The 27,383-nt window shown below is 39.9% G+C and overlaps 2 protein-coding genes across 4 annotated transcripts in view; one reads left to right on the forward strand and one right to left on the reverse strand.

Moving 5' to 3' along the window:
* Positions 1–18,364, reverse strand: part of WWC2 (WW and C2 domain containing 2) — a 104,353-nt gene extending 85,989 nt beyond the window's left edge. The window contains exon 1 of one of the 3 annotated variants that reach the window (XM_030450352.1): positions 17,947–18,364. In XM_030450352.1, coding sequence (XP_030306212.1) covers positions 17,947–18,077 — 131 coding nt within the window. In that variant the 5' untranslated portion in view covers positions 18,078–18,364. Of the gene's footprint in view, positions 1–17,622; positions 17,727–17,946 lie in introns of those variants that run through there. The other 2 variants (XM_030450351.1, XM_030450353.1) reach the window with 2 other exon arrangements.
* Positions 18,365–19,248: 884 nt separating this feature from the next.
* Positions 19,249–27,383, forward strand: part of DCTD (dCMP deaminase) — a 59,340-nt gene continuing 51,205 nt past the window's right edge. Inside the window, exon 1 of the mRNA XM_030449851.1 lies at positions 19,249–19,396. The gene's annotated coding sequence lies outside the window, so the exon portion shown is untranslated. The remainder of the gene's footprint in view (positions 19,397–27,383) is intronic.

The following is a 27,383-nucleotide window of genomic DNA, read 5'->3' on the forward strand; positions in this document are numbered from 1 at the left end:
CCTAAAGGTGATTTGGATAGCTCTTCACTGACTTCTTTGGTTTATGGCAATTTTATCCTCTCCCAACCCAACTCTTGTGTTGCATCAGTTTTTTACACTAAAAAGATAGTGGAGAAACTCTGCTTTTTATTGGAGATGCAGGTGAAAGGGCATGGGTTTTACCTTTTCTGCTGATTTCACTGATTCATGTCAAAAATAGAAACCCATGTCATTTTGCTGATCGTATTTTCTCGCCACCTTACTACTCCTTCTGCACTGAAGTAATTATATTTCAGTCATTTATATTTACAATAAACAGATTGTAACAAGGTCTCTAGTTTGGTTTACATAAACTTATGCAAACAGCAGTATGACTTTAAAGAACTTGAGACATCCACCAAGTGGTACCACAGCAATTTCTGGGTATCAGCAGAGCAACAGTACTATTCATTTCTTAATTATTACAAGCATTACTAGCATTTCTGCATCAACACATACATGACATTCTGTCTAGAAGTAATTTCTGTCTTCAAGAATCTAATGATAACAACAGATACTTTTATTTGGAATCCACAGCTATAAAACCATACTAAACATGAAACACTGCCACATTTAATTTTTTATGACATCTGGATTTATTTGACCACAGCCTGCAGAACAAATGCATGGCCTTGTGCAACAGTTTGCAAAGTAAGTGTTCCTGTCTTGAGGTTTTTTACGTTTTGTTTTGTGGGGTTTTTTTGTTTTTCTTTTCATGCCCGGACTGTTCTTCCTGTTGTCCCTTTAAAGCCAGCTGCTGGGAGATGTGCCAGGAAGCAGCAGTGCTTGGTGACCCTCACTGGCAGCCAAAGAATTAGTCTGGTTGATGGAGCATGGCAATCCACTGTGCCAGCTGAAAAAAAAAGCAGGCTAGAGCATTTTTTGATCCTTTCACTGGGCTTTGGGATGACAAAAATCTCTTCCTTTCAAAAACCTAGACTAGGAAGCTTTATTGGTGTCCAAAGGGCCTTTACTGTACTGACAGTCGCTATGCTTAGGCTATAACCAAAACCATTTATGGGTGGCCCAAGTGCATGTGAATGGGTTGCATCCAAGTGTTCTGCAGTATGGATAACTGCTTCACACAATGGGAACACCAGCAAAGTGATCCATGTGGCACGATGCTCTGGCAGTACTCACAATTAGGCAGAGGGACTGTTAATGTCTGTCAGCAGATCAAAGTGGAACAGAGTACAGCTTGCTGAGCATGCATTGCAGTTACTAGGTGCAGAATGAGGTAAGGGGGATGTCTGCAAATTTCCCACTGATACAAGGACTGAAACACCTCAACCCTGACCTTCAAATGTCTTTGTTCCCTTCTGTTTTGCTTCCTTCAGCTGCTCTGTGCCTCAGAAAAAGAAAGCAGAAGGGGGAAAGCAATTTCCAAGGGCAAAGGTAGCACAAAACACAGCTAGTGCCTTCCGAACTCAGTTCTTGGAGATCTGCAGAAGGAAGGCCTGGTTAAGCACATCTTTGTAGCCCAAGAAACAGAATTAACGTGAACTATACAGAGCAATTCATGCCCCTCCTGTCAGTCACTAACAATTCTAGTTGTGCTGTTAAGCTGCCAACTAGCTAATATGTTTTGCAGACTTCAGTGTTGCCTTCTGCTATCACCCTTACCTACCTTTTATTTATTCTGTACTATTCACACAGATGAAGTGATATATTTGAACAGACAAGGACTCACTCTTTCCATCACACTCCTATCTTCTGCTTATTCGTTCGAGCTATTTTCTGAATGAAAAAAGATCAAATGCTAGGAACAGAGGGCACACAGGACATGGCAGCTGAAGCTGGGAACTGCTCTTGATAAAATCCGTGAGGAATTTATGGAGATTACAGATAGCCTTTGATTGGTTAAATATTTCCAGTGATAGGCACACCTCTCATTGCTATCTAGAGGACAACAACTAGATTTCAGAGGAATTTCTACAGCATTGTTTCTTTTTATTAGTCTGTTTTTCCCTGCAGAAAAATTTCAGTATGTTCCATTTCCAAAACTGAAACCTAGATTTTCCTGTAGTCCTTGCTTACAGCAGTTTAGGAAACAGGCCTGGGATTTTCAGGTATTTCTTAAACCTCATTCATTCAGGAAAGAATTTTTTTCAACAGCACCAAGTCATTCTGAGCCAGGAAAGGGACTGGAATCCTATTCTTTTACATTCCACAGCAGTACTCTGACTAACAAGCACTACAAACTTGCCAGTCTTTTACACTCCTAACAAAGGTCTCTGACAAAACAAATTTCATCAAAAGTGAAAAATGGAACATTTTATATAGACTTAACAACACTACAAGTTCTGGAAATAAATAAAAAAATGCTGTTGATTTGAAATACTTCAACCAACTTCAACTGTCACTTTGTCTTACGACAATAATTTCTCTCTTCTGCCTGTCTTGTTAGTGACAGTCTAATGAAATGTCCACCTGTGGAAAAACTTGTAGCACATTACTGACATATTGGTATTTTCAATAAAGTATTAAAGCAGTATTGATTTTGCATGCCACGTTTATGTCACTTGGAGTTTTCATTGTAACAAATGTACCTCTTAAATTAAACTGTCTCCAGACTGTCAGCAACTATTAGTACAATAATTATTCATTATAGAATTTATGGTTTCCAGTGGAAGAATAATGAAAAATAAACAGCATTGTTAGAACTTTTAAAAGAGGCATCTCTATATTTTAGCTGGAAATGAAATACTTTTTTTAAACAAGAAAAAAATTAAAGATAAAATTAACATTCTTCCTAAAATTGGAAGAATCTAAGAAACAAAACAAACTGTGCAGTACAAAGAAGAATAGAAAATGCTAAGATCATCAAGAACCCCATGTAATTTAAAGGCAACTTCAAGATAGCCCCCAATCAAACCAAATATGCAGCCAGCAGGCCAATTCTTTCAAGTATTAATCCACAGGTAGTAATTTAAAAAACAATCACAGTGGTGAATAAAAGCTGTTATGATCTATGAAGTACAGCAAGGTGCCATTCAGGAGAGTGGTTTTCAATCATCCATGTCTGAAAATGCTTTCTGGAACAAACTTCACTTCCAAAGTCACATTTGAAGAAACACAAAAATCAGAACTGGATGCTGCTAGGACATTTAGGAGTAGTAACTAACATTACAGTGCAAACAAGATAGCCCACACAGAGTTATCTTTAATAAACTCATCAATAAATGTAATACACATTTTACCCATAAAATTCTAAAATTCAAGTTATTAAAAGCACATGCTAACTCCTGAGTGCTGAAGATCTACTGTGATACCACACAGAGCAGAGCTGGTCTTCAAAGTGAGAAAGTAAGTTAATTTCTATTCTTTTGCTTGTAGGATTGTAGCTGAGGCAAAATGAAGCTTTAGATCACTTTAGAGACACAACTCAAGTGGACAGCGGTTGAGTTAATGTAATTCTACTGCACTAGCAGTTGTAGCCTCCCATTGATTCCTGTTCCAATATGGCACATTCTAGTCTCCTTGTCCTGGAATTCCTTGATTATCATCTATTTTTTCCACTGAAGACACAGGTGTTGGGGATTAAAGACTGTGTGAGGGTATGTTATGTGTTAAATATATTAAATTTACACACTGCTTCTCTGAAACTAGTCCTTTTTTTGCAAAATACGATGTCTAGCTAATTTGATGTACTAACATCTGATAAAGCCAGATTTACCCACATAAGCCTGGGTAAATAATCAAGAAAAAGCCAGTTCTAAAATACCGAAATATTTGCTTTTAGTAATAAGCAGGCCTGTATTCCCAAGAAAATATTGCTTTCCATTTTTTAAAGAAAAATGTAATCACAGAATAATGTACATAGGAAAGAACCTCTGGAGGTCATCTTGTCCAGCATCCTGCCCAACACAGGCCAACTGTGGAATGTGACAGTGTTGCTCTGAGTCATACTCACAACCAGGACAACCTGTTCTAGTGTTTGCCCACAAATTCCAGTCTATGCTGCCATTTCTTTTTTTATTCTGTCAATCACTGCAATTCCATTTGCAATTATTTTTAAAGCTCTTCTGGGATATGGCTGATATACCAACCCATCATTTTCAACATAATGAACAGTATAAATTCCATCTCCATGTTAAAACACTGTGGCTTCTAGTTAGAAAAAAAATTATTGGTTGCCTGCTGTTACTTTCACATTTTCAACATCTGTGTGGAAGTCTAAAGTCAGTATTCATTCAATGTGCATTCTGTACCTAATTTATTCTCAGTGTCCACACCATCTAGAAATTTCAGATTGTGCTTTCTCAAGAGGAAGTCTTCAGTACAAAAGATAGCTTAAGGAAGATGATCACTTGTCAGTGGTTTAGTAATACTAAAAGTTTTTGTTGGGATATGACCACTAACTGGACATTTTCTCCATCTTTACTCTTGCTTCTTTTAAGCTTCGCTACTCTGGCTCACAGCAAAGCTGCACAAACAGCTCTGCAGTACAACTGCAGGGAGGGATGCCAGGCAGAAACAACAGTTAGGGAGTGATAGATCTTCAGCCTTTATACCAGCACAAAATTTTCTTCATTAAATCAAAGCTTCAGTGTCTGCTATTCTCGTTTCTCTCCATCATAAATTCATCTGAGCACCAGAGGACCCAAAATGAGAAGTGTTATCTGAATACTGGATCACGTGTATTATAACATGAAGCATTCAGTTCACTGAAAGAAACAAAGATGTTTTCACAACAAAATCAAATAACTCAACCAGACAGACAGAACTTAAATATAGTAATGTACTGATGTGTTTTTCTGAAAGAGAACAGTAAACAGAGAACTTGTAAAATTCTGGGTTTGCTTCTTTTTATTTAAAAAATTCAAAAGAAACAGACTGTTAATTATCATATAGATAATGATATCCACTGTCCTCTTTTCCAGCCCAATACCTGATTTCCATTACCCTGATATATTTGTAGGATATTTCTACAGAAGACCCAAAGGTCTCAACAATACAGATTAAACATCTGTCCCTAAACTGTCTAGCTTGGACCTTGATAAATTTATGCACAGCAACATGAAATTCATTAATTTATTGATTAGCTCAGGATTCTGTGACTTCACTGTAGGTGTTCTTGAAAAGGTAATAGATTGCCCAATATAGGATGGGGCAGTTGGAAAGATTTTTCCATCTCAGTATTCCTTGTTTACCCTCATGACCAAGAAAATGTCAGGCTGATTGACAGCCAAAGAAGATACCCTGAGAAGAGAAATAAAGGTAGCACTCTGGCTACATTTCAGCTGGGAAAGGTGGTGTTTGGGAGTGCTGCCTATATCCTAAGTTGCTGGACACTCTATAATAAAGGGAAACTTGGTTAAGGACCAGTCTGAACTCTGGATGCTGACTTCTGCATCTGTTGGGCCACAGCTACAACTGTGGGAATACTTCCATTGAGATGTAACCATTCTTAAGTTAGGATCAAACCCCATCTTTGCATTAGGAGCCAATGCAGGAGGGCAAAATTGTAGAAAAGATTAGTATAAAGTCTCACCAACTCTCTTACCAAGAGTATAAAACCAGCTAGTTCAACTTTTGCTAGATATCAGAGTAGTCACATGACATGAAGGGTAGAAGAACCCAAGAAAAAAGCTCAAACATTCTGTACTGGAATACCTCCAATCAGAGTTTGGAATCCAGCACAAATAATACACCTACAAGGAAAAATACATCAGGTTTCACAAGTTCCTCTGTTTACAATACAGTTTGCTTTTATTACAACACCTGCACAGTAACTTCCTGTGGGGAGATGATTTCTTTGCATTGGTATAAAAGTCTGAGAGAAGCAATGCCTTCCTTTAAGCTTACTGTCACTCCCAGTTATTGCAAGTATCCAGTCATCCTATGTTTAAAGATCAGTACTAACTTCTTATATAGTTTTTCCTGTAATCAAAATACCCCCATCAGGACATCACCATCATCAAGACCACATGAAACTCGTCATTTTATCTGAATGTTACTGTGTTCATTGTCAGTGTAACATCAGCTTTAAGCATCAGTGCATGTCTTGAACAGATGGGTACTATACACACCTAAGGAAAAAGACAGCATTCAGATAAAGTTGTAATACTTGAGAATTTATTTGACCTTTCAAATAAAGTATTATGAAATAGTTATTAATGAGAACTTATTCCAGAAAATACATTAGAAACCTACTACCTCAGTAAGCAATAACAGTACTGCCAGAAGGAGGATCCTTGATAAGCACTGTCACTCCCCAGCACCAGATACCTGCAGTAAAAATTTCACAACTTCAGGCAGCTAGCTGAAGGTGCTTAACTACCTATTGTACCTGCCAAATGTATAATAAATTTTTAAAGAGAAAGTGTTAATTATGGGAACCTCTAAATATGCTTTAGAAGTTTCTAAAATACTGATTATACTAGGCAACAAGATCATGACCAGAACAAAGATACCTAACAACTTTCTAAATGTACAACTTTTCAGCGAAACCTTTACTGGCAAAAAAGAATCATGTAGGTTCTAAAGAGAATCTTGCCTGCAAAAATAAAATATTGATCATGTGTTCTGAGCAAATGGGCCAGCCAGGTCCTGATCACAAATCAGCAACCTGCAACAGCACAGAAGTCCATGGCTATCATAAGCTATGTTAGCAAGCAAGGCAGAACAACCACCAGGAAAGCAAATAGGAACATGAACAAGAACCAAAAAGCCTAATCCAAATCACAGGAATAATTTGCTATGCTATGAGCATGTCACCTTCATTAATTTAGCTAATACAACAGGGTAACCAGTTAAAAACTCCTTAGCAAATCCCAAACTTCAGTTCATTAAAGTTTTTCTCTCAAAGAACAGATATTAAAACAGAACCCAGGGATCATAAATAACAGAAGGAAAACTGGAAAGACCATGCGACGCTCAGAAACTTGAACAAATTATCTGCTCATTGTGTACGTTCCTGTGTATTAAGCCTTACATACTGCAGCAGTAAACCACTGACTACAATAGCCTGACTAAAAGGCTTACAGTGTTGGTGTGCTTTTGCTGCATCCCATAATTTCTTAAGTAATTTGAACACTATTTCAAGAATGTCCTTTAGAGGGCTCTGATGATTATTCACACCCATAGGGTTCTACTGTTCACCAGAATGATTGTAAACGTGTTAACAATTCATTTCAAACACTGCAATACTCACATCATGACAGAAAGATCTCTTTACTCCCTGTCAGATTGGTAGTTCGAATTGTATCCTCTTCTGTGCAATCATTTACTACTCAACACTTCAGCAAAATATATTTTAAATATTTAATACTTCCATTCCAAATAATCCTTTTTCTTGCTGGAACCCACTAAAGCACCACCTCAGCCTGCCACTTCTGCACAAAACAATGCTGGCAACTGCAAAAGAATGTGGGAAACACAAAAACTTTGGCAAGACTCCTACAGTCCAGGAACATTAAGATACAGGAACACAGAAGAAAAGACCTCAATTTCTGGGGCTTCTCTACAGGTCTACATTCCAATCCAGTAAATTAGAGGGAAGACTATTATTTACTTCAGAAGGGTGAAATTCAAGTCAGACCTCAGAGGTCACATCATCTCAGCTGTATCTTGTTTTCTTTATTTCACTCTAACTCTACAGACTCCAATTCCACTTTTGACAGTTTGTCACTGTTCACTCTGGAATTTAGTACTGAATAGTTTTGTTCCTTAAACTCGTACCATAGCTTATTTTGTAAATCTCTCTGAGAGAAGCTTGTAACACTTCTGACTAAAATTGTTCACCACTGTACAATTCCATCCAAACTAACAAAGGGGGCATGTGTTTAAGTGCAAGATTTAAGTGCACTAAAATCTGAAGCAACAACAATAAAAAACCCACAAAATACCACTTAGGTCATACCCTGCAGATAATAAAGTGTCCATTACTGGGAATGTGATTAAAATCAGTGCAACACTTCAGAAAAAAACACAACTATACAGAATATTTGCAAGGCTATACTTGCAAATTTATCACAAATTTCTGTACAAGGGAGCATGTGTTACAAGACAGCCACTGACAGAATAATCTGAAAAGGACGTGATTTTTCTTTTTGGTAATAGATTAATACACTGAGAACACCTTGTACAGGACTCAGGAATATGGGGGTCAGATATGGTTGGACTGTGGGGTTCGGTACACGTGGGAGTACACCCCCAAGAGCATACAAAAAGCATAACTAAGTCCCATATAGTCAATCACATCCATGACTTAAGTTCTGTCAAAGTTTTAAAAAGAAATTAAGAACAGAAGTAATGTGACATATTCCTACCCAGACATCACTTCCTAAAAAAAATGAGGTACTAAGCTCCTATAGTTCTGAAGGCTCTTGAATTTATGATTGCTCTTTAAGAAATAACAAAAAATTTAAATTACATAATTTGGTGTTCTACCAAGAAATCATATATTCAAAGATACCTCAAGCTGGGTATTCAGAGTGCAAATAAAGAAAGACAAAATGTTTTAGAATTTAAACCAAACCCCAATTAACAACACACATTTGACAAGAGAAGTACAAGTACCCTTTGAGTGGTGGATAACTTATGGGACAGAAATGTCACTTACCTCAAGGAAGCTTTGTATCATATGTAACTCAAACAAAACCACCAAAGACTAAATGTAGGTCAAAGAAACTTTATAGGCAACAGTAACCAGAGACTATTTTACAGAAGCAAAGCCCATTAAATTCCATCACATGTCCCACTCTCCCCATTGCCTTCCCAAAAGCAAGAAAACCGTTCAAATGTTCCCTCCCTAGTTCAGCTTCCAGCTACTCCAGCCTTGGGCAGTATAAATCTTTTGCCATGACAACTGGATCTTCATGGAACAGAAGCCAAAACCCCCACCACACCCTGCTCAAGCTCTGCATTGGTCAGGCCCAATGAGAACAGCAGCGTGCATCTAGATGTCCTGTGCAGCCAGAACAGCTCATGAACAGGAATCAAATCACAGCATCAGGCTGCAATCCTTTGCAAAACAGCATTCAAAAAAACCTTGCTGAAAAATCTGATTCACGTCTATTTCTCTTACATACAGTAACTGTTTATTAACCAACTGAAATTTTGCAGTTATTTGTAATGGGAATACAGAGTTTTCATGGAGACATTTCGTTAACACTGATTAAAAGGCTGAAAACTGTAAGTCTACATAAATATTTTTAGCATAATCAAGAAAACCTGAACTAAGAATAAAGGCACTAGGATTTGCATAAGAGTGCTCTTTCTCAGATAATGAGGCCATGAGACAGGCATTTCTGGACTATGCTACAGTTTAACAATTGACAGTATGAAACAAAGAAAAAAACCACCCCACTGTTTCCTCATCACAAACAAATAAATGTCTGACAGCGATCTGCAATCCATCACAATGAGTGAGCAAGGTTACAATGCCCACTTTTTCAGCTGAAGTGGGCCATACCTCCTCTTCTGGAAGCATTAGAGAACCACTTAGCAAACCACTCTGTCCTCTGATGACCAGAACTATCCCAAAGAATGACAGGCAGAAGTAACCAGAAATGTTGTGTTCTCCCAATGAACACACTGCAGTGCCAATATATGACAGGCAACACCTGTGCTTTGGTCAAGCCTTGTTACTTGATAAGATGCTACTAAGACACATGCCTGCCACATAGCAAAAAGGCAGGTACTATTCCCTGGGCATATTCACTGCCACATGGCACGGTGTGTTTCCACACAATCTGCAAAGTATCAAGAGTTCATCTGCCATGTCATTAAAAATACCTGCATCTTTGTCAGACATTCTCAGCTCTGTGAGGGAGGTAAGCTCTTCAGAGTGAAGGGCAAGACGTTGAATCAGAGGAAGAATTCTTCACAGGTCAGATCTGTAAGCCACACAATATTCTAATCTGGACAAGAGTGTAGTTTTAGCACTTAAATGTACTTTAAAAGAAACAACAGTTATACAAAAGTATTGTGTCTTCATTAAGCCATCAAGAAAGTTGCTAATACAAACAAAGTATTCTAGCAGGACTTAGTTAAAATACAGGTTCTTCTAGATCTTTTCCTTAGTTACTGAAAGTAAAAAAAAAAAAAAAAATAAAAAAAAAAAATCGGTATTTGTGGACACTGAAGGCTTATCAGAAAAGTTTATTATTAAAGGAATCCCAGTATGATTGCTCTTTGTTGTTTTTTTTAAAAGATTGTAGTTTAATTTAATAAACTGAGAAAACAAGCACAGACATATCAAAGTAGGTCCAACATACAGTATTGTACAGCACACTGCAAGACTGCAGAAATTCAAGTTTGTTGTCCCAAGACAATGTCTTTACATACCCAAACAATTACTTTGAATACAATATGTATTCAGAGTTGATGAGATAAAGTTCCCTTTCTTCAAGTACAAACAGTATCTAAGTTCAAAGGATAGCATCTGATCTTGTTCTATGAGATGCCAATGATTGTTTCAGTTGGCATAATACATTCATACCAGACAGACTGCCTCTAGCCCAGATGCTCTAACAAACCAAAAAAAATTCCAAAGCCAAATTAAGGGAGAGAGGAGCAATCTCTCCCCCAAGAAGCCCTTTCGTTAGCCTTTTAAAAATAAGAGTCAGAGATTGACTTAATCAGGTAGAAACTTCTCCATCACTAATGGTTTTGCATAGAAAAAGCCACTGAGCAGAGTAACATCCAAAATGTGTTATTTAAAAAGACCCAGACCCTACACCCACAAAGCAAAACCCTATAAAATACTCAAGTAACACAAAAAGGAAACAGCAACTACTATATCACTCACTTTTTCAGCCACTAGCAGTTGATCCAAATGAAGAAGTCATCTGTATGGATAAACTAACTCCCTCAAATAATGACCAATGATTCCAGCTTGCTTCACACGGTAAAATATTCAGTCTTGAATTACACCATCATTCTGGTGACATTCTTTGCAGTCAAGTCTAAAACAAATTTTATAAATAACCAGGAAACTATGCACCAATGTAAAAACTTCCGCTCCGATTTCATACACAGTAGAAATTCACTATTCATAAGCATATTGTAAACAGTAGCACATTCTCAAAAAACAGGATCTCATTCTGCAACTGAGTTGTAACAAAATTTATCCTCAATAAGTGGTTCAAAGTAAAAAAAACAAAAGTCAGTAAAAAGTTTGTAAACTCATGAATGTGTGTTGGTGACAGAAAACATATTTACAATCAAAATGAGTGTACACCTGGTTCACAGGAAAGCAAAGGAACCTAAAGACATGCACAAGGAAACAACAGAGAAAGCCAACATAAGAAATGGACACCTAAAATGACAGTTCTAGAGAAGCTAGGATTGATCTGCATATTGGTTTCTACAGCACCACTCTCCCCTTTTGCTCTTAGCTCTGGACTTGCCTGCTGCCTCATATCAGAACTGATACCCATTCAGTGACACAACAAGCTGATCTTGATGGGAAAGAAGCGTATCCTATTTGGCAGCGGGATAAGGACAGGTAAACGACCATGACAGCCCAGACCTCGGGGCTGTGTTACCTCTTTACAGCTCTTTTCCACTTTCCTTGCATGTCGCTGTAATAAGAATTTACACATCCCAGCATAACACTTGTGGAATCTCAGCAGTTTACATTTATGCCTCTCTGAAAATGTGTCACCATGGAAATATTATATCATTTTGGTCCAGTTTCAATCTTTTCCATTACTTCCATATGTATTCTTCTAGTTTTTAATAATCTGTGATATAAAAATAATGACATCTCAAAATATCTGTAACATTTATGGGGCTGACCTGCTAGAAAGCAGCTCTGTGGAAAAAGATCTGGGAGTCCTGGCAGACAACAGGATGACTGTCAGCCAGCAACATGGCCTTGTGGCTCAGAAGGTCAGTGGCATCCTGGGGTTCATCAAAAAGAATGTGGCAAGCAGGTTGAAAGAGGTTATCCTTCCCCTCTCCTCTGCTGTGGTGAGGCCTCATCTGGAATACTGAATCCAATTCTGGGCTCCCCAGCTCATGAAGGACAAAGAACTAATGGAGAGAGTCCATTGCAGGGCCACTAAGATGATTAAGGGAATGAAGCACCTCTCATATGAGGAAAGGCTCAGGAAGCCTTTGGGCTCATTCAGCCTGGAGAAGACAGGGGAGTGTGAAATCTCATCAATGCTTATAAATCCCTAAAGGGCAGGTGCTAGGAAGATGGGACACTACTTTTCAGTAGTATCCGCTGACAGGTCACAAACCAAAACATAAGAAAAAACTTGTTTATTGTAAGGGTAGGAGAGCACTGAACAGACTGCCCAGAGAGATTGGAGTTTCCATCTTTGAAGGCATTCAAAACCTGCCTGGACTCCATCTTCTGCAACCTACTCTAAGTGAACCTGCTCCAGAGGGGAGGCTAGACTAGATCTCCAGAGGTCCCTTCCAGCCCCTAACATCTTGCAATTCTGTGATTTTTTTTCCTAACAAGAAAAAAGTACCAAGAAAAGCAAAACAAGACCTATTTCACAAAATTTAACTTTTCTCAATATTTTACAAACACTAGTAAGTAGAAGCAGAGAAAAACTCTTATCTTATTCTAATAACCTTAATAACATGTTCAAAGCACAGAATTTTAACCAAGGTTAACTGAGGGAAAACAAGAATCCCTAAAGTCATAAATAATTTGCCCTATTTGATCTATAGATTGACCATAACCTGTAAAAATTAGTATTTCTTTCACAGGCATTACATCAAAGCAAAACCAGTTCTCCTTCTCTGAAAATTTAAAATAATTCTGAAGGACTTCTTCATTTAACCACTTTGTACTAAGCATCTCCAGCAAACAGCTCAGCCCCATTCATTACAGAAAAGGTCTATTTTCCTTCATGACATTAAGGTTGATGGTGTGCATCTTGTAAGTCAAGACAGGTTTGAATCCAAATAGTTGCAGTGGGCAAGTTCTACAGACATTGGTTTGGATAAACCACAGTGTAATCGGTTGCTCCACTTCACATACCAGGTTTCAGTCCTTGGCTTTAACCAGTGGCACATACTTTGTCCACACAAGCAAATACTCCATGGCATTTCCTGATTTGTGAACTTCATATGCTGTGAAATGGAAGATATAGTGCAGCCCTATCACTTCCAGAATAATAAAGAATAAAAGCACTATCTCAGAGTTACCATAGGCATTTTCACTAATGCTAGAATCAACAGCATGCAGCCCCAAGCAAATGACAGACTGGTTAAAAAACCCACATACACAATCACTACATATTTTAACACTGTCTGATGCTATCAGAGCTATATTAGCACTGTAATATTAGAATTCTACTTTACACTGGATAAACAAATTAAGGTGTCAGAAGTTCAGACACAGCTAGTCTCTCATTCCAAGTTCAGTACTTGTATCATGGGTTTTGTTTTGAATAAATATACATCAGTTAAGTAAAAGCAGTTCCCAACCTGTCACTGAAACCAGAATGAGATACCAGACAGTTTCACTGGGAATATGCACATTCCTGAGCAGACAAGGAGACAGGAAAAAATTACGTGGGATTAGGATAAAACCCAGCATATGTATTACAGGATGAAACAAGGCAGAAAAAGGTATTTGTGGAGAAAAAAAATCATTGTCCCACATTTCTACAGGAGCATTGCATGCTGTATTCCTTTGAGTGTTATCCAGTTTTCCAGATGACACTGTTTTCCAAAATAGGCCAGTGAATATTTCTTACTCAGGTCAGAATTTCCTAAGGTGTGTTGAAGCAATCATTTAACAGCTCCATGCCACAAAAAACAAAAACCCCACTCCCTCCTTAGCTACTAACAAGAGAGATGCACAGCAAAATAAAAAGAATGAGAAAGGGAACACTTCAGTGATGGTTTGACATTACATTAATTCTTAGTAAGCAGCAGCCTAAAGGAAAGATTTATCAGGTATTTGCTCTAGTTGTACCTGGAATCAGAATCATTGAGATTTGCACTTAAAGCAGAATTAAGATTCCTGCCTTTCAAAATGTAATTACTAACACTTCAATTTAACATCATTCTTCTTCAAAGGACATATGATTCATACTCCTATTTCTTACCTAAATTCTGTTCCCTCCCACACACCCAGAAGTTTTAAAATTTCAAATTTTTTTCTATTTTAGCTGAAGTTCTGCAATTGCCATTATCACATAAAACTGTGCTTGTCTCAGACACCAGACACTTCAGATAAAGGCTTATTCTATTCAGCTTTCACAACACAGCTTACTTCCATTCAAAAGAAGAATTTATTCAAATGTAGTTTCTAGCTTCTGATGATGCCTCCAATCCTGCTGTTCCCTTTTCTGCTTGCCTCTTATTTTCCACCTTTAACTTTTACCAGCAGAGTATCTAATATGCCTCCTATTTCTCTGAGGCTCCACTAACTGGAATCTTTCTGCCACAGACCCTGGAGCTACAGTAGTGCCCAATAGACAGGATACAAGTCCTTCTGCTAAAGTAATTTCAACCTCAGTATCTTCTCACAATCTCTGCTGTTCACAGGACATGAAAAAGCAAGTTCCAGTGAAAAAGGAAGTGCCCTTCTTTTCTAAGGGATAAGGGCATGCAACATTTAATTGCTGCAGCCTAATAAAGGTTCTAAATCAAACAAATCTTGTACAAGTTACAGAATTCCATGATAGAGTAGAGGTTTTCACCTCCCCAATAATGAAAGCAACAGAAATTGCATTCCCTCCCCACAAAGAAAATTCACTCACAATCCCTTAACTTGTGAAGTTCTGGGCATTTTTCATATCTGATGTTTCTCAAACACTTTCTTGGTTATAGAGTTAGCAGGTACTCTAAAAGCATTGTAGAAAAAGTTTAGTCCAAAGTATTTCAAATGTAAAAATATAGTTTAAGCATTCTTTTCAGTGGAAAGAGAAGTCAACAGGGGACAGAAAGAAAAGGATAGTTTTGCTTTCATAGCAGCTCACTCCTTACCACTGACAGGAATGCAGGTAAACATTTAAATAAATATCATTTGCAGCTTCAGAATTTCTGATGTGGAACTCATTTAGGCAAGCTATACAGAAAAGATACTTTTTCTGAGTCAGTGGTGACCAGCAGTGGAGCATGGACAATTTACTAGGTAGAAACCAAGATATGAGAAGCCTTGCATTCCTGGTGAGAAAGCAAAAGGTCATCCGATTGAGGAAGACTTGAGTGTACTGAGATTCCTACCTCCTATGCCACTCCTCCTTGGTGCTCTACTCTGTTGGTTCCAACTAGGAATGTAATAAACATGAGGCCTACTTAAAATGTGTTGGTCTAACACATTTTAACAAAAAAAATTGTTAACATAAAAACCTAAACATTTTCCTTTTCAAATTTCTAACTCTGTCTAAAGCCCCTCTTAACTGTCTATCAGAAAAAGCACACAGCAACACCTTACTGTGACTCGGTACCCCAAGAACTTGAAAGCATTTCAAGGAACTTCAAAAGTATGAATTCCTATAATTCTGTCATGTTTTTATTTGGCTCATCCTCTTCAAACTGTAGTTGCCTTTTTATAACTTTGTCAAGTAGAAGCAGGATACAATTGATATTTCGATTATTTCCCTTCTTAAACCAGTTTCAGAAGAACTGTTAAGATCAGTGAGTTGACAGGTTGCCGTAGGTTGGACGAGTCATAAAGAAATAACATCTAAGCAAGTGGAAATGTTACTACACCTCTTCACCCTTATGTTTCTCTTTCTCACACTCAATATCTTAAAGTGCTCTCTCTTTTGGGCCACCAGTCTTAAAAGCAAATGAAGGCAGTATCCTAAGTGTTTGGAGAGACAATCGCTGTTGAAGAGTACAAAACATTAAAAACCCCCCAAAGAACAGAGCAATTCAAATAGCTTCCACAATACTTCTAAAACTTCACAAGACAAGTCACTCTTGTGCTTACAATGTCTGTGTCAATGGGATTACTCAGATAAATGAAGTGGGCAAAACTGAAAATTAAGTCCCAAGCTTGAAGCTGCCTGCACCACATAAGCAGTAACCTATACATGGGCAATCCGAACAATCTAGAAATACACATGAGAAAGAGCACCACTATATGAAAAACAAAACAAAAACCCCACAAGGTAACAACAACAAACCACACATGGGACTTTCCAAGCAGCTTTGGAATATGATATTTTCAATTGTCAGCCTATTTCTAGACATGAATGTTTTAAAACAGTAACAAAGCAGTTTCTAATTGTGTACAAATATACCTGGCACCCCACAGACATATTGTTGACATCTCACAGCACTTGTCTTTAGTCTTCTCTTTCTGAAACAAGAAGTCTTTACTTCCTCAGTCATCACTACAGATTCTCAAGTCTTAAGGCTTAAATTCTCTTTCACCAATAATCAAGATATTAATGAAACATTTATCCTAGTCCTACAGGTTTACGAACACTCCAATGTTACTCTCTCAGCTGTCTTCTGTTAAGGTGAGTGAAGACTCAAATTTTACCAATATGAATACTAAAACTTTTCAGGACTACAGAATATGGGGGGGGGAAAAATTAGTAATATACATGAGGGGCTATTATAACCAGCATACTAAAACACCACATTTTGCTTTATCTCAATCATACCATCCTGTATTCTGCTTTGCAAACACGATTTAAAAGCCTAAAACTAAACAAAACTCCAAATCCACTATTTCTGAGACAGTAAAACCAGAGGTTTTTATTGTCTGAGGTAAAAAAAATCACCTGAGAAGGCCATGAGTAATAATTAACACTGCCCCTGTATGCCTTACCACCTCGCTAATATTTACAAGGTATTTAGCATGTTTTGAAGTACAAAGGAATGCAAATATGAAGTTTGCTAGTACTGGAATTTGCTGTTATAGCAAGTAGGACGGAGAAGTAGGCCTAACACAGCCCATGATGCTTGTCAAAACCTCCTCTATGCAACCTAGAGCCAGCAAGCTTCATCACAGATACCTTTTCTAATTTCACCAGAGAAATATAAACCAAGGCCTTCATTTATAATTCAGTGCAGCTTGTTCCATAAATTTATAATGTCTTTGAAAAGTTTTTCATAATTAGATCGCATTGCTTTCAATAGCAACATTGTATTTCATAATGAACACAAAGTTTTGGTTTTCAGTTACTTTTCAGGGCCACTTTGAACCAAATACACGTTTTACAATAGGAATCTTGGGCGTCTATCATACAGCTACTAAAAACTGACACTGAAGCCTTCCCAAAGAGCCGGAATCCCTCCCAAACTGAAAGACCTGCCCTGGTGACTCCTGGGCGAGAAGCCTTTGCGCGGGTTCCTTCACTCTCGGAACCACTTTCAAAGGAGGTTTACGGCGCTCAGCCCTGGTAAGGGCAGCAAACACCCCGGGCTTCGGCTGGCGGGGGGCTGAGAAGATCTGTGCTCGCTGAGGCCTAGCCGAGCACACGAGGCCTCCGGCAGCCCCAGTTCCTTCTGCGCCAGCAGCCGACACCTCTCCGGGCGGGCTGGCCGGCCCGGGCCGGCCATGGGGCAGGCGGTCCCCGGGGCCGCGGGGGGTACACGGGAGGGAGAGGCCTCCGTGACGCTCCTCCGGGAGGGAGGCGGCCCCGCACCGCGGCGCCCAGAGGAGAGGGGTGGGGAAGAGCCAGCGCTTCTGGTTTGTGAGGGACTCGCAAACTTCGGTACCTGTCGGGAACTCCTCAAACGCCAGCGACTCCCGTCGCCACCGGGAAGAGCTCCGCAGGTTTCCCCCTAACATCCACTCACGCAACGGTCTTAAAAACAGGCTGTACCCATGCCGATGGGGAAGAGAGCACGGCGTGCCCGGCTACAAACAGGGACTTCACCCGCTTACCCCCCGCCCCGAGGGGAGCACCCCGGAGGGCGCTCCCTCGTCCCCGGTCCCGGCCCTCCGCCCCAGAGCTGCCCCAGCGGCGAGGGGCCCGGCAGCGCCGCCCCGAAACCAACCCCGCGCCCCAGGCCTCGCCACCTCTCTGCCCCCGCACCCACCTGTCCCGGGGGTCGATCCAGCTGGTCTGTTTGGTGTTGTGGTCGATATAGAAGACTTTGCCGTCGTAATCTCTCGCCTCCTCCCAGCCATCGGGTAAAGGGAGCTGCCCATTCCCCGCTTTCCTAGGCATGGTCGGGCGGCGGGGATAGCTGCTCCATAGGGACAGAAAGAAAGACGGGAAGCGGGAAAAGTCCTCACCCGAGCCGGGGGGACGGGGAGGGGGCCGGGAGGGACACAGCGGCCCGCTTGTGGAAGCCCAGGAAAGCCCTCCTCGGCAGCCGGGTCTCAGTCCACCATGCTTGGGCTGCCGCCTTGTCCGCGCCGCGGCAGCCCGGGTCAGGGTTGCCGGCGTAGCCCAGCTGCCGTCTGGGCGCGGGGAGCCCGGCTGAGCCCCGGGCGGCCGCGGCCGCCGTTCATTAGCATGAGATTAGCATCCATCTCATCTGCATGCACATTCCTCCCGCCGCATTCCTCAGGGTTAACCCTGCCGGCGCTGCCCGACGCCGCCGCCGGGTTGGGGCAGGGCAGGCCTGGGCCGTGGATCCCGGACAGAAAACGTTCAGCGGCGGAGCTCCTGAGGCACGCCGGGGGGCAGAAGAAGGGGCAAAGGCGGCGGGGGTCGGGGGGGCTGTTGCTTCCAAACGAGCTGTGCCTGCGGCGCGCCGAGGCTCGGCCGGTGTGGGGGTTCTAACAACCACCTGAGGGAGCCGGGGCCGCCCCGTGGGCTCAGCTGCCAACCGTGGGTGCCCCACCTGAGCCTGCTGCTCCCGTGTGCTTAGAACACTCCCGCCGCGTCCCCTCAGCCTTTTCGGGAAGCTGTGAGGACAAGGGAGCCCTCTCAGTCACCAGTTCCCTGCGAGGGGAGAGCGGCGCGAAGGGACCAGGGCGAGGGAAACGGCGTGAGGGCTGCTGACCCACGGCCCGGCCCTTTGTCTGCCAGCCCAGGCCCGCCGCAGGTGGAGCAGGAGGCTGCGGCGGGGGAGGTGTCCTGGCCCTTGGGGACATGGGGATCGTGCCCTGGGAAGAGCGATTTTGCCGGTGACTCCATGGCCTGAGTCGCGGCGGAGTCGGGAGTTTCCTTTCCCTCCATTTGCGTCCCTCTTAACCTCGCTCCACATCCTTGTGAACTCTTACTAAGCTACAGCAAGATTCGAGTGTTCCTAAGAGGGACTTTGACATTTAAAATACCTGAGTTCAAAATTTAAATAAAAAGGGAGCCCATTTTTAACCCTGAAAAACCTAAATTTTTTTTTCCTCCTTTTCTTTTTATCAGAAGCAGCCGTGGAGAATGTGTGCACACACCATTTGTGCTCCAGAGTGTTCTGTCCTAAGAAGCAGACAGCTAAGTCGCATTAGGTGTAGAAACCAGGTGTGAATTACTGTGCATTTATCTCATCTTTGCCAGAGAAGAGTACCCCAGGCTGGTTACCACCGTTCAGCTGATAGAAGGTAACCTGATGAGCTCTGTTAATTTGCATGTATATCTGATTCCCAAGATTTGGCATCAGAAGTAAGAGCACCTAGGGGGTAATATGACTGCCTAGTTTAGTGGCTAAGACACCAAGGTAACACAGATTTTAGTCCCTGTTTCCTGGAATGTTTTATTTCTTTTCACTTAAAGTTACTGGTTTAAAGTAATAGAATTTTCCTTGTAGAGGAAGTCTGGGATCCAGAGCTCCTTTCCTTCCGTCCTCTCCTTCCGCTCCCTCCTTTCCTTCCTTTTATCTGGTTATCTATTCCACTATAGCTATCTTTAGCATTCATCTCTATGAATTATTCTTCTGAGACAATTTACACTTACTAAGTACTGCACTTGTTCAGTGCATAACAAGTTCTTTCATTCCACTTCAGAGGCTGCATAGCTGGCATTTAGGCATTGCAGTAACCAATTTACAGGTATCTAAGTCCTGTTGTTGAATCTTCTCCTAAATAGAAAAAAGTACCAGCAAGATATGATTTTAATTTAGCTAATTGCCAGTCTGGTAGAGTGAAGACCTTAATTATTTCCGTCATTCTGCTTATTTTATTCTGTAACACTTGTATGCCTCCACAAAGTAGCTGTATGTTGAGCTTCAGATTCAACTCTCTTGAAGATTTTATTTTACATCTGTTGCATTAAGGTAATGTGCAGTGAAGCTACATACATGTATTAAGACCCTGCTCATAACACTGGAGAAAAACTGAGCTGTTCTAACTTCTGGATATACACAAAAGTTCAACCACTTAGGGGAAGCAACAGGATCATTGCCCATTAGAGTGAAACTCGCATTTATTTTCATTGAGGATATTAAGTTTCAATAAGCTGACTAAATTATAAAGTCCAGTCATGTTTTCCATCAGTGTGAAAAAGCAGTTTTACTATCCATTTATGTTTGTGTCCTTTTAAATAGTCTACTGTAATTTTATGAGCTTGCTTATAGGTGACATTCTACAACAAAAAAGTATATGTGGCAATTGTGGGACAGGATAATCTGGATTTCCTTTCCCCCTTTACAGTTCAATTTGAGTTATCAATAAAACATTTTGTTACATAAGTTGATAAAAAGCTGTAGAGAAAAAGCAGGCCTATAGGCCTATACACCTACTAAGTAATCCACATAAAAGAAAGCATGATCATATTACCAAAACAAAACTCCAACCTCATTTATTTCAGTGCTTCTCCTCAAGTTAATTATGACACCTGGGGTAGTACCTAATTCCCATACTATGTCACCAAAAAGGCAGCTGGAACCACATCTTTGTTTATTGGTCAGATGAGATCCATGTGGATATGGGTCTGATTTATAACCACTTTTACTAGGGTAAAACTTCTCATAAGAAAACATCCATATTTTCATTTGCACAAATAGATCAAAGTTGCAGTTCTTAATTTTTTGCAAATAAATATACTAAGATCATTACACACTTGTCTAATTTCTGTAGATATGCTAGTATGTGCATATACAGATGTGCTTACACTTAAATATAAACTGTTGTATTTAAGTATTAGGCTCTTCCCTTCCTCCATTCCATTTTTTGAGTACTTCATTGTGTTTGTATTTATAGTTAAGAGTCTGCAGTCCAGAATTCTGGTTTAAAACTACCTAGGGATCACAATACTTGAAATCAGACTGACAAAAAGTAGGTAATATTTTTGTAAATAAGTGCCAGACCTTTATATTACCAGTGAGAACATTTAGCTTTTTGAGGAATTGCTAATATACAAAACAGAATCCAATTATTCTCTCTGGTTATGCTCCTTTGCAATTTAGACTGGTAGAAAATTATTTTTGCTACTATCCTTTACTATTTTTTCATATGTCTGATATAGGAAAACAGAACAGATCTTCACAATGATACTTTTTAGCCGAAAATATGCTATAAATTCCAAGTAAAAGTAGTTTTGCAACTATACCTCCTACATCTCAACTGATAACCTGCCTAGCATTTTGTGCTGGCAGTGTCAGCTGACAGCATACCACAGATTGTTTGGCTTAATTGCATAAGACAGCCTAGTTCAGAAGATGTAAGCATGCTTTATTCAAAACACAGAAGGGTGCAAGGGTGCATATGAAGGAGTGGCCCAAAACCACTGAACAATGTAGCTATGGCATGACTTTAGTATTTATCAGTAAGTTTGGTAAATAACAAGTTAATGCTCAACAAGAAGGAGCTAATTGTTCTTCTCTTTTGCTTTGTATATGCATGTTTGACCGATCTGGAGAAGTTCACATTATAAGTAGTACATGTTTAAGGCATTGAGTTAAAGGGAATTTAATTATTTTGTGTCCTTTCTACTTAATCTAGAAGGTAGATCTACTTAATCTAGATTTCCATCTAGAAGGAAAAATGCCCATGTGAACATTTGAAACCCAGATGTGGAAGTGGCTGAATCCAAAAAGGAAGTCTGCAAAGGCAAGTGTCATATAACACCGTATAGATAAGGTGCTTAGGGACATGGTTTAGTAGTGGAGCAGTAGAGCTAGGTTAGTAGAGTTAAAGGTTGAACTGTATCATCCTACAGCTCTTTTCCAACCTGAAAGGTTCTATGAGTCTGTGAACAAGTAGCATACCTTACTGCAGCCTGTACTAGTATCATTAATCTCCTTATGCTCTCTGAAACAGTAAATCTGTCCCTGGGGCTAACTGTGATCAAAAAAGGCATATTTGTACCCTGTCCTTCCATAACAAGGGATTCCCTTAACTTGATTATTCACTAGAGTGACATCCCTGAAGAAATTTACTGGTGTTACAACTCTTAACTTGTACTATCACAAATTACTCTGAATCAAGAGCCACAGCTGTCTCCATAAAAATCTACACAGTTCACACTCTACTGCTTTCAAGAAGAATTTGAGTGCTGAAGGAATTAAGTATTGTGAAAGAATAAATATCTAAAAACATCTGACAAAAATGTTTGAAAATATGTATTTGTTATGTTGATTATCTTCATACACTTACATATCTTGTCCATACTTGGACAACAGTAAACTCTGTGTTTAACTTCTCACATACAGCTACTGTAGAATTCTAAAAAACCAGTATTTTTGGCATTTTAAGTATGTATTTATTTAACAACAGTGAATTTTATCTGACAGCTATGATTAAACACAAACAAACAAACAAACAAAAAAAAACCCCAACAACAAAAACAGATAAACAGAAAACCCCACCAAAACATAGGATTCCTTTACACTGCAAGATCTTTAGTTTTTAAAAGGGTTTAAAAGGTCCTGTAAAGAAAAATAGTGTACATGCTTGAGGGAGGAAAAGAGGATGAGTGCTGCTTATACTGTTGTCAGGTCCTGATGCATGTATATATCAGAGAGTAAAAGACCTTTGAATAATATTGTTTCTGGTTGAATTTATTATGGTCTGCGGAAGTGATGGAGGCAGAGAACAGCTTTGATAATTTTTATGCTATTTCAGCTTTTCATTTTACTCCAAAGCCTATTCTTTCCACTGATAAGGCAGTTGAACAGCCTGCTGCTAAAGTAGGATGTCCTACAAAGACTCACCAGAGTATCTGTAAAAAAGACTATACCAGTTTTTTTTTCAAATGAATTTATACTCCATTTTTCAGAAATTTGGCCTTGTTTTTGTGTTCAGGCATGCATAGGAAAAAGTAATGAGCAATTATGCATTTTGAGTCCTTGAAGACATAATTCAGTTCCCACAAATCTGAAAATTAATGCACAGAGCTACTTTAACTGATTGTTAGTCTGATTACAAGTTTAGGGTAGGTAGAATTGAAATGTTGTGGTAAGAGGTTTGGCTCAAACCTAACTATAGAAATGTGAGTGACATTTTCATGGCAAAATCTTCTCAGTCATCCCAAACCACTCGTGAAACTAACTTATAAATCAGTTCTGTTTACTCCAATTCACACTGCTGATATTTCTGTGGACAAAGAAAACGAAGATGGAGAATTTTGGTTGTTCAAATACCTCATGGTTGAAGAGGTCCAAATAAGCCTCTGAGGCATATTCCTGCAGAATTTATTGATGCAGTCTTGATATGTTGTCTTCATGTTACATCTTCCATAGAAACAAATTTGCTCTATTTTTTAAGATCATCTCTGATACTTGGACACACAGATTTAACTTTCCTACACTCCATCATATCTGTGGAATTGTGGTGTCTATTCACCGCTGTCTAATGGATTTGGAGGACTGCAAAAGCACATTTTGTCAGCCAAGAAGGTAGCAGGTAATAAAGGATTTCTACACATCTACAGGGAGAGATGAAGTAAGGATTTTCTCAATAATAGCTTCTTTGGTGGACAGCAATGATTAATTTCTTCATGTATTTAAGATACTCTATCAAGTAGTATACAAATGTACAGGTTTACAGAGATAATGCTTTTAAAAGTCCCTCTCAGCTGGTGCAAGGAGTAAGTCCTCCCATAACTGTAAGAAGAAAGGACTTAATGTGCATCTTCTGTGATGTATCTAAGGGAGGGAAGGCAACAGATGAAATACATAACGGAATGTATTAGCCATGACATTCTGAAGTATGTTTCTTTTCTGTGTCATCCGTGTACTTTCTGAAACACAGTGCAGTAAATTCAGTAGACTGGACTAATTGAGTATGTAACACCTGCATTACAAAAAAATGATCTGGCTGATGGAGGGGCTTAGGGAAGCTGTCTTCTAACAAATGAAAAATATTACTCAAAACACGAAACAGGTATGAGCCTGCCAGACTACAATATGAAAAAACAATGCTTCTTTTTTTTCATCCACTCTTCATCTCTTCACAAAAAAAGTACACTTTCTTTGCATGAGTGCAAAGTACTTTGGTGTCTTTCTTAGCCAAAACAAAGGAACCTCAATGCTATCTTACTGAGACTAAAAATCATGCTGCAAAAATAAAATCAGACTCTGTGCACATTTATAAAATTCAGTACTGCTAGAGATGTTTCTGAATTGTACAAATCATCCCTTGTCAGTGTTTATTCTAGTCAGCTTATACAAAACCCAGAATCTTAATGTAGGCACTCTTTTTGAGGACTGAAAAAATTCAAAGAACAAAGAATGATACTGCTGTGTTCACTTTGCAGGAGACATAAAAAATGTGTTAAGTGATTTGATGGACAAAAAAATACCTAAATGAAATAGGATAGGGATTAGAGCATAGGATACTTTCAGCTGCTGAGCTGAATCTGTTAAACTGCATTGTGTCATTTCAGTATGAGGTTTCAGAAATACTTGGGGTAAGCTTTGTTATCAAAAGGAAAATAAACATAAACCCTCTTTTTATTGAGTATCTCATTCACAGGTAAAATGTGGCGTATAAAAGTTATCACTTTCATGTGGTCAAGCATATGTTATGAAATGCTTGTGTTCACATACGAAACACATGGTAATATTTCAGCTGCTCTCTCCTTTGAATTTCTTGGGGGTAAAACACAACCAAAGCATACATTTAAGTTAGCTGTACTTACGAGTTCATAAATGAAGTACACTAATAAAGATACAACCTCCAACAGCATAAAAGATTACACTGAACAGTAATTCAAAGAAAATAATTTGAAATTAGGCAAAGTCTGCATAAGTGGAGTATTAAGACATAATCATCAGACTGAAATGTCAGAGCTGTTGCTGATAATCAGCTGCTCTGTAAATGGGTGTATGTAAAACCAAAGGCTATACAGTGGGTGCTTACATCAAAGGAATCATAGTATAGTTGAGGTTGGAAGGGGCCTCTGGAGGTCCTCTTGTTCAGTACCCTTGATTAAGCAGGGCCACCTTAAGACAGTTGCCCAGGACAATGTCCAGACAGTTTTTTAATATCTCCAAAGGTAGACATTCCACAAGGTCTCAAGGCAATCTGCTTGGCCACCCTCACAGAAAAATGCTTCCTGATGTTCAGGGGGAACCTTCTGGTTTAATTTTGTGCCTGTTGCCTCTAGTCCTGTTACTGTACATGACTGAAAAGAACCTGGCTCCATCCTCTTTGGAGCTTCCCTTCAGTTATTTACATATATTTATGAGATAAGCCTGAGCCTGAAGCCCCAGCTCTCTCAGCCTTTCCTCATTTGTGAGGTCCTTCAATTCCCTAATCAGCCTTTGTTCTTCTTCCTTTGTTGGACTCTCTAGTATGTTATATTCATGTCTGTTGTATGGGGAAGCCCAGAACTGGACACAGAATACTGGTTGTGGCTAAAATCACCTGGGACAGCAAAGATCACCACAGATCACCAAGGATCACCTCTGCAGCTCGACTAATCCAGGATGCTGGATGCTTCCTTTGCTGCAAGGGCAGTTTGCTGGCTCATGGTCAGCTTTTTGTCCACCAAGACCCTCAGCTACAAAGCTGCTGTGTCCTGGAGCATGTGGGAGGTTATTCCCACCCAGGTGAAAGACATGGCATTTCTCTATGTTCTTCATTAGATTCCTGGTTGCCTATTTTTCCACATCTTTAAAGAGCACAAAAGCATACCACATAATTCAAACATACCAAAGCAAAGAAACTACTACACTGCAAACTGGCATTTTGAACTTTATGCCTGAGGTGCACTGCAAGCAAGCAGCTGGGTTTTTTGGAATCAGTGCTGCTTTCCTTTTAGTATCACCAGACAATCAGAACAAGAGATAAACCTCCTCAAGACTGTGGTCTCTGCAGCCTTCAATGGTATTGTGGATGTCATCACTCACAGAAGACCTGTTTTTTCTATGAAAGCAGTAATACATGTTTGTACAATGCAATATCCACCTTCAGCAACAGAAACAAAAGTGATATTTTATATAAAGAAGAAAAATGATGCTTTCAAACACTAGCTCAGAACTTCTCTGATTGGTTAACCAGATACTTTTTTTTTTTTCCAGAACATAACAAATGTGAAAGATGCATGGTACTTGCATGCAGCAGCCTGCTTCCCACCCCAGGAACTCAGAAGCAATTAGTTTTGGCTTTTTTTCAATTTGCAGAATTAGGCCTTTCAACCTGAGGAAAGAAAGTGAGCTCTTATTTTTAAAATGTACTAGAACAAGGTTTGGTTGTTCTAGAGCTTCCATCTAGTTTCACCCTATATACTTAAACCAATATTCACAGTAATTTTTGATATATCACTGATGTGGGTGGGAGCAGAGAAGGTAGCGTCACCTTTTCTATGGCAGGTGCTGGCCTTTTCCTTCCCACCTCCTTTCTTCTTATGCCTGCTCCATCTGATGTTCCTGTTTCTCCGCAGCCACCTGCTGTGCTTTGCCAGAGCCAAGGCTGCAGCAGGTCTAACACTGATGGCCCTGCCTTGCTCCACACAGCTGGTGTGTCTCCATGCTCCCCAGCGAGTCCTGTCAGACCTGTGTCAGCCATGCTGCTCCCTTCTCCAAAGCATTCCACATCCTCACTCCCTGGAACAGCCTTGTCAATGCCTGTAGTCACCTCTGTGACTGTCACCTCTGTGTCTGTTGCTGTTAACAGCCAGCAAAGGGCCGTGCTGCTGGCAGAGATATCTGCTGCTAGAGGCAGTGGCTGGGGTGTCCACCCAAACTATCTCATTCTTGTGAGACAGAAAAAATGGAGTCAAAGCCAAGACAGGAGTGCTTAGCCCTGGATTCTGCTGGTGAACAGTTCTGGGTGGAGGTGAATATGCAGCATGTCCTTGGATGGCCTCAAAACCAGCACACGAGCAGCTCCATTCAGTGGAAGTTTGAAGAAGCAGTTGGTGGAGATGGAAAGCCATTGGAATGGCTTGGAATTGGCTTCACCCTTGGAATCAGTGTGCTTCTACACTAGTTACTGGGGAAGAGCCATTCTGAAGTTATACATAGCATCAGTAGTCACAGGCTCTTGAGATGCTGTTAAGAGAAAGCAAAGATCTGACCAATTAAATACGTATTTTTAAAGTTTTAAGTGTTTTTCATAGATCGTGAGCAAGCTCACACAAGGTTTTTTTGTTTCTTTTGGTAAAAGGAGGGAAAGAAATACACGGGGACAGAGACAAAGGTAAAGA

The sequence above is a fragment of the Calypte anna genome, chromosome 4A (assembly GCF_003957555.1).
Source record: "Calypte anna isolate BGI_N300 chromosome 4A, bCalAnn1_v1.p, whole genome shotgun sequence".
Classification (NCBI taxonomy): Eukaryota; Metazoa; Chordata; class Aves; order Apodiformes; family Trochilidae; genus Calypte; species Calypte anna.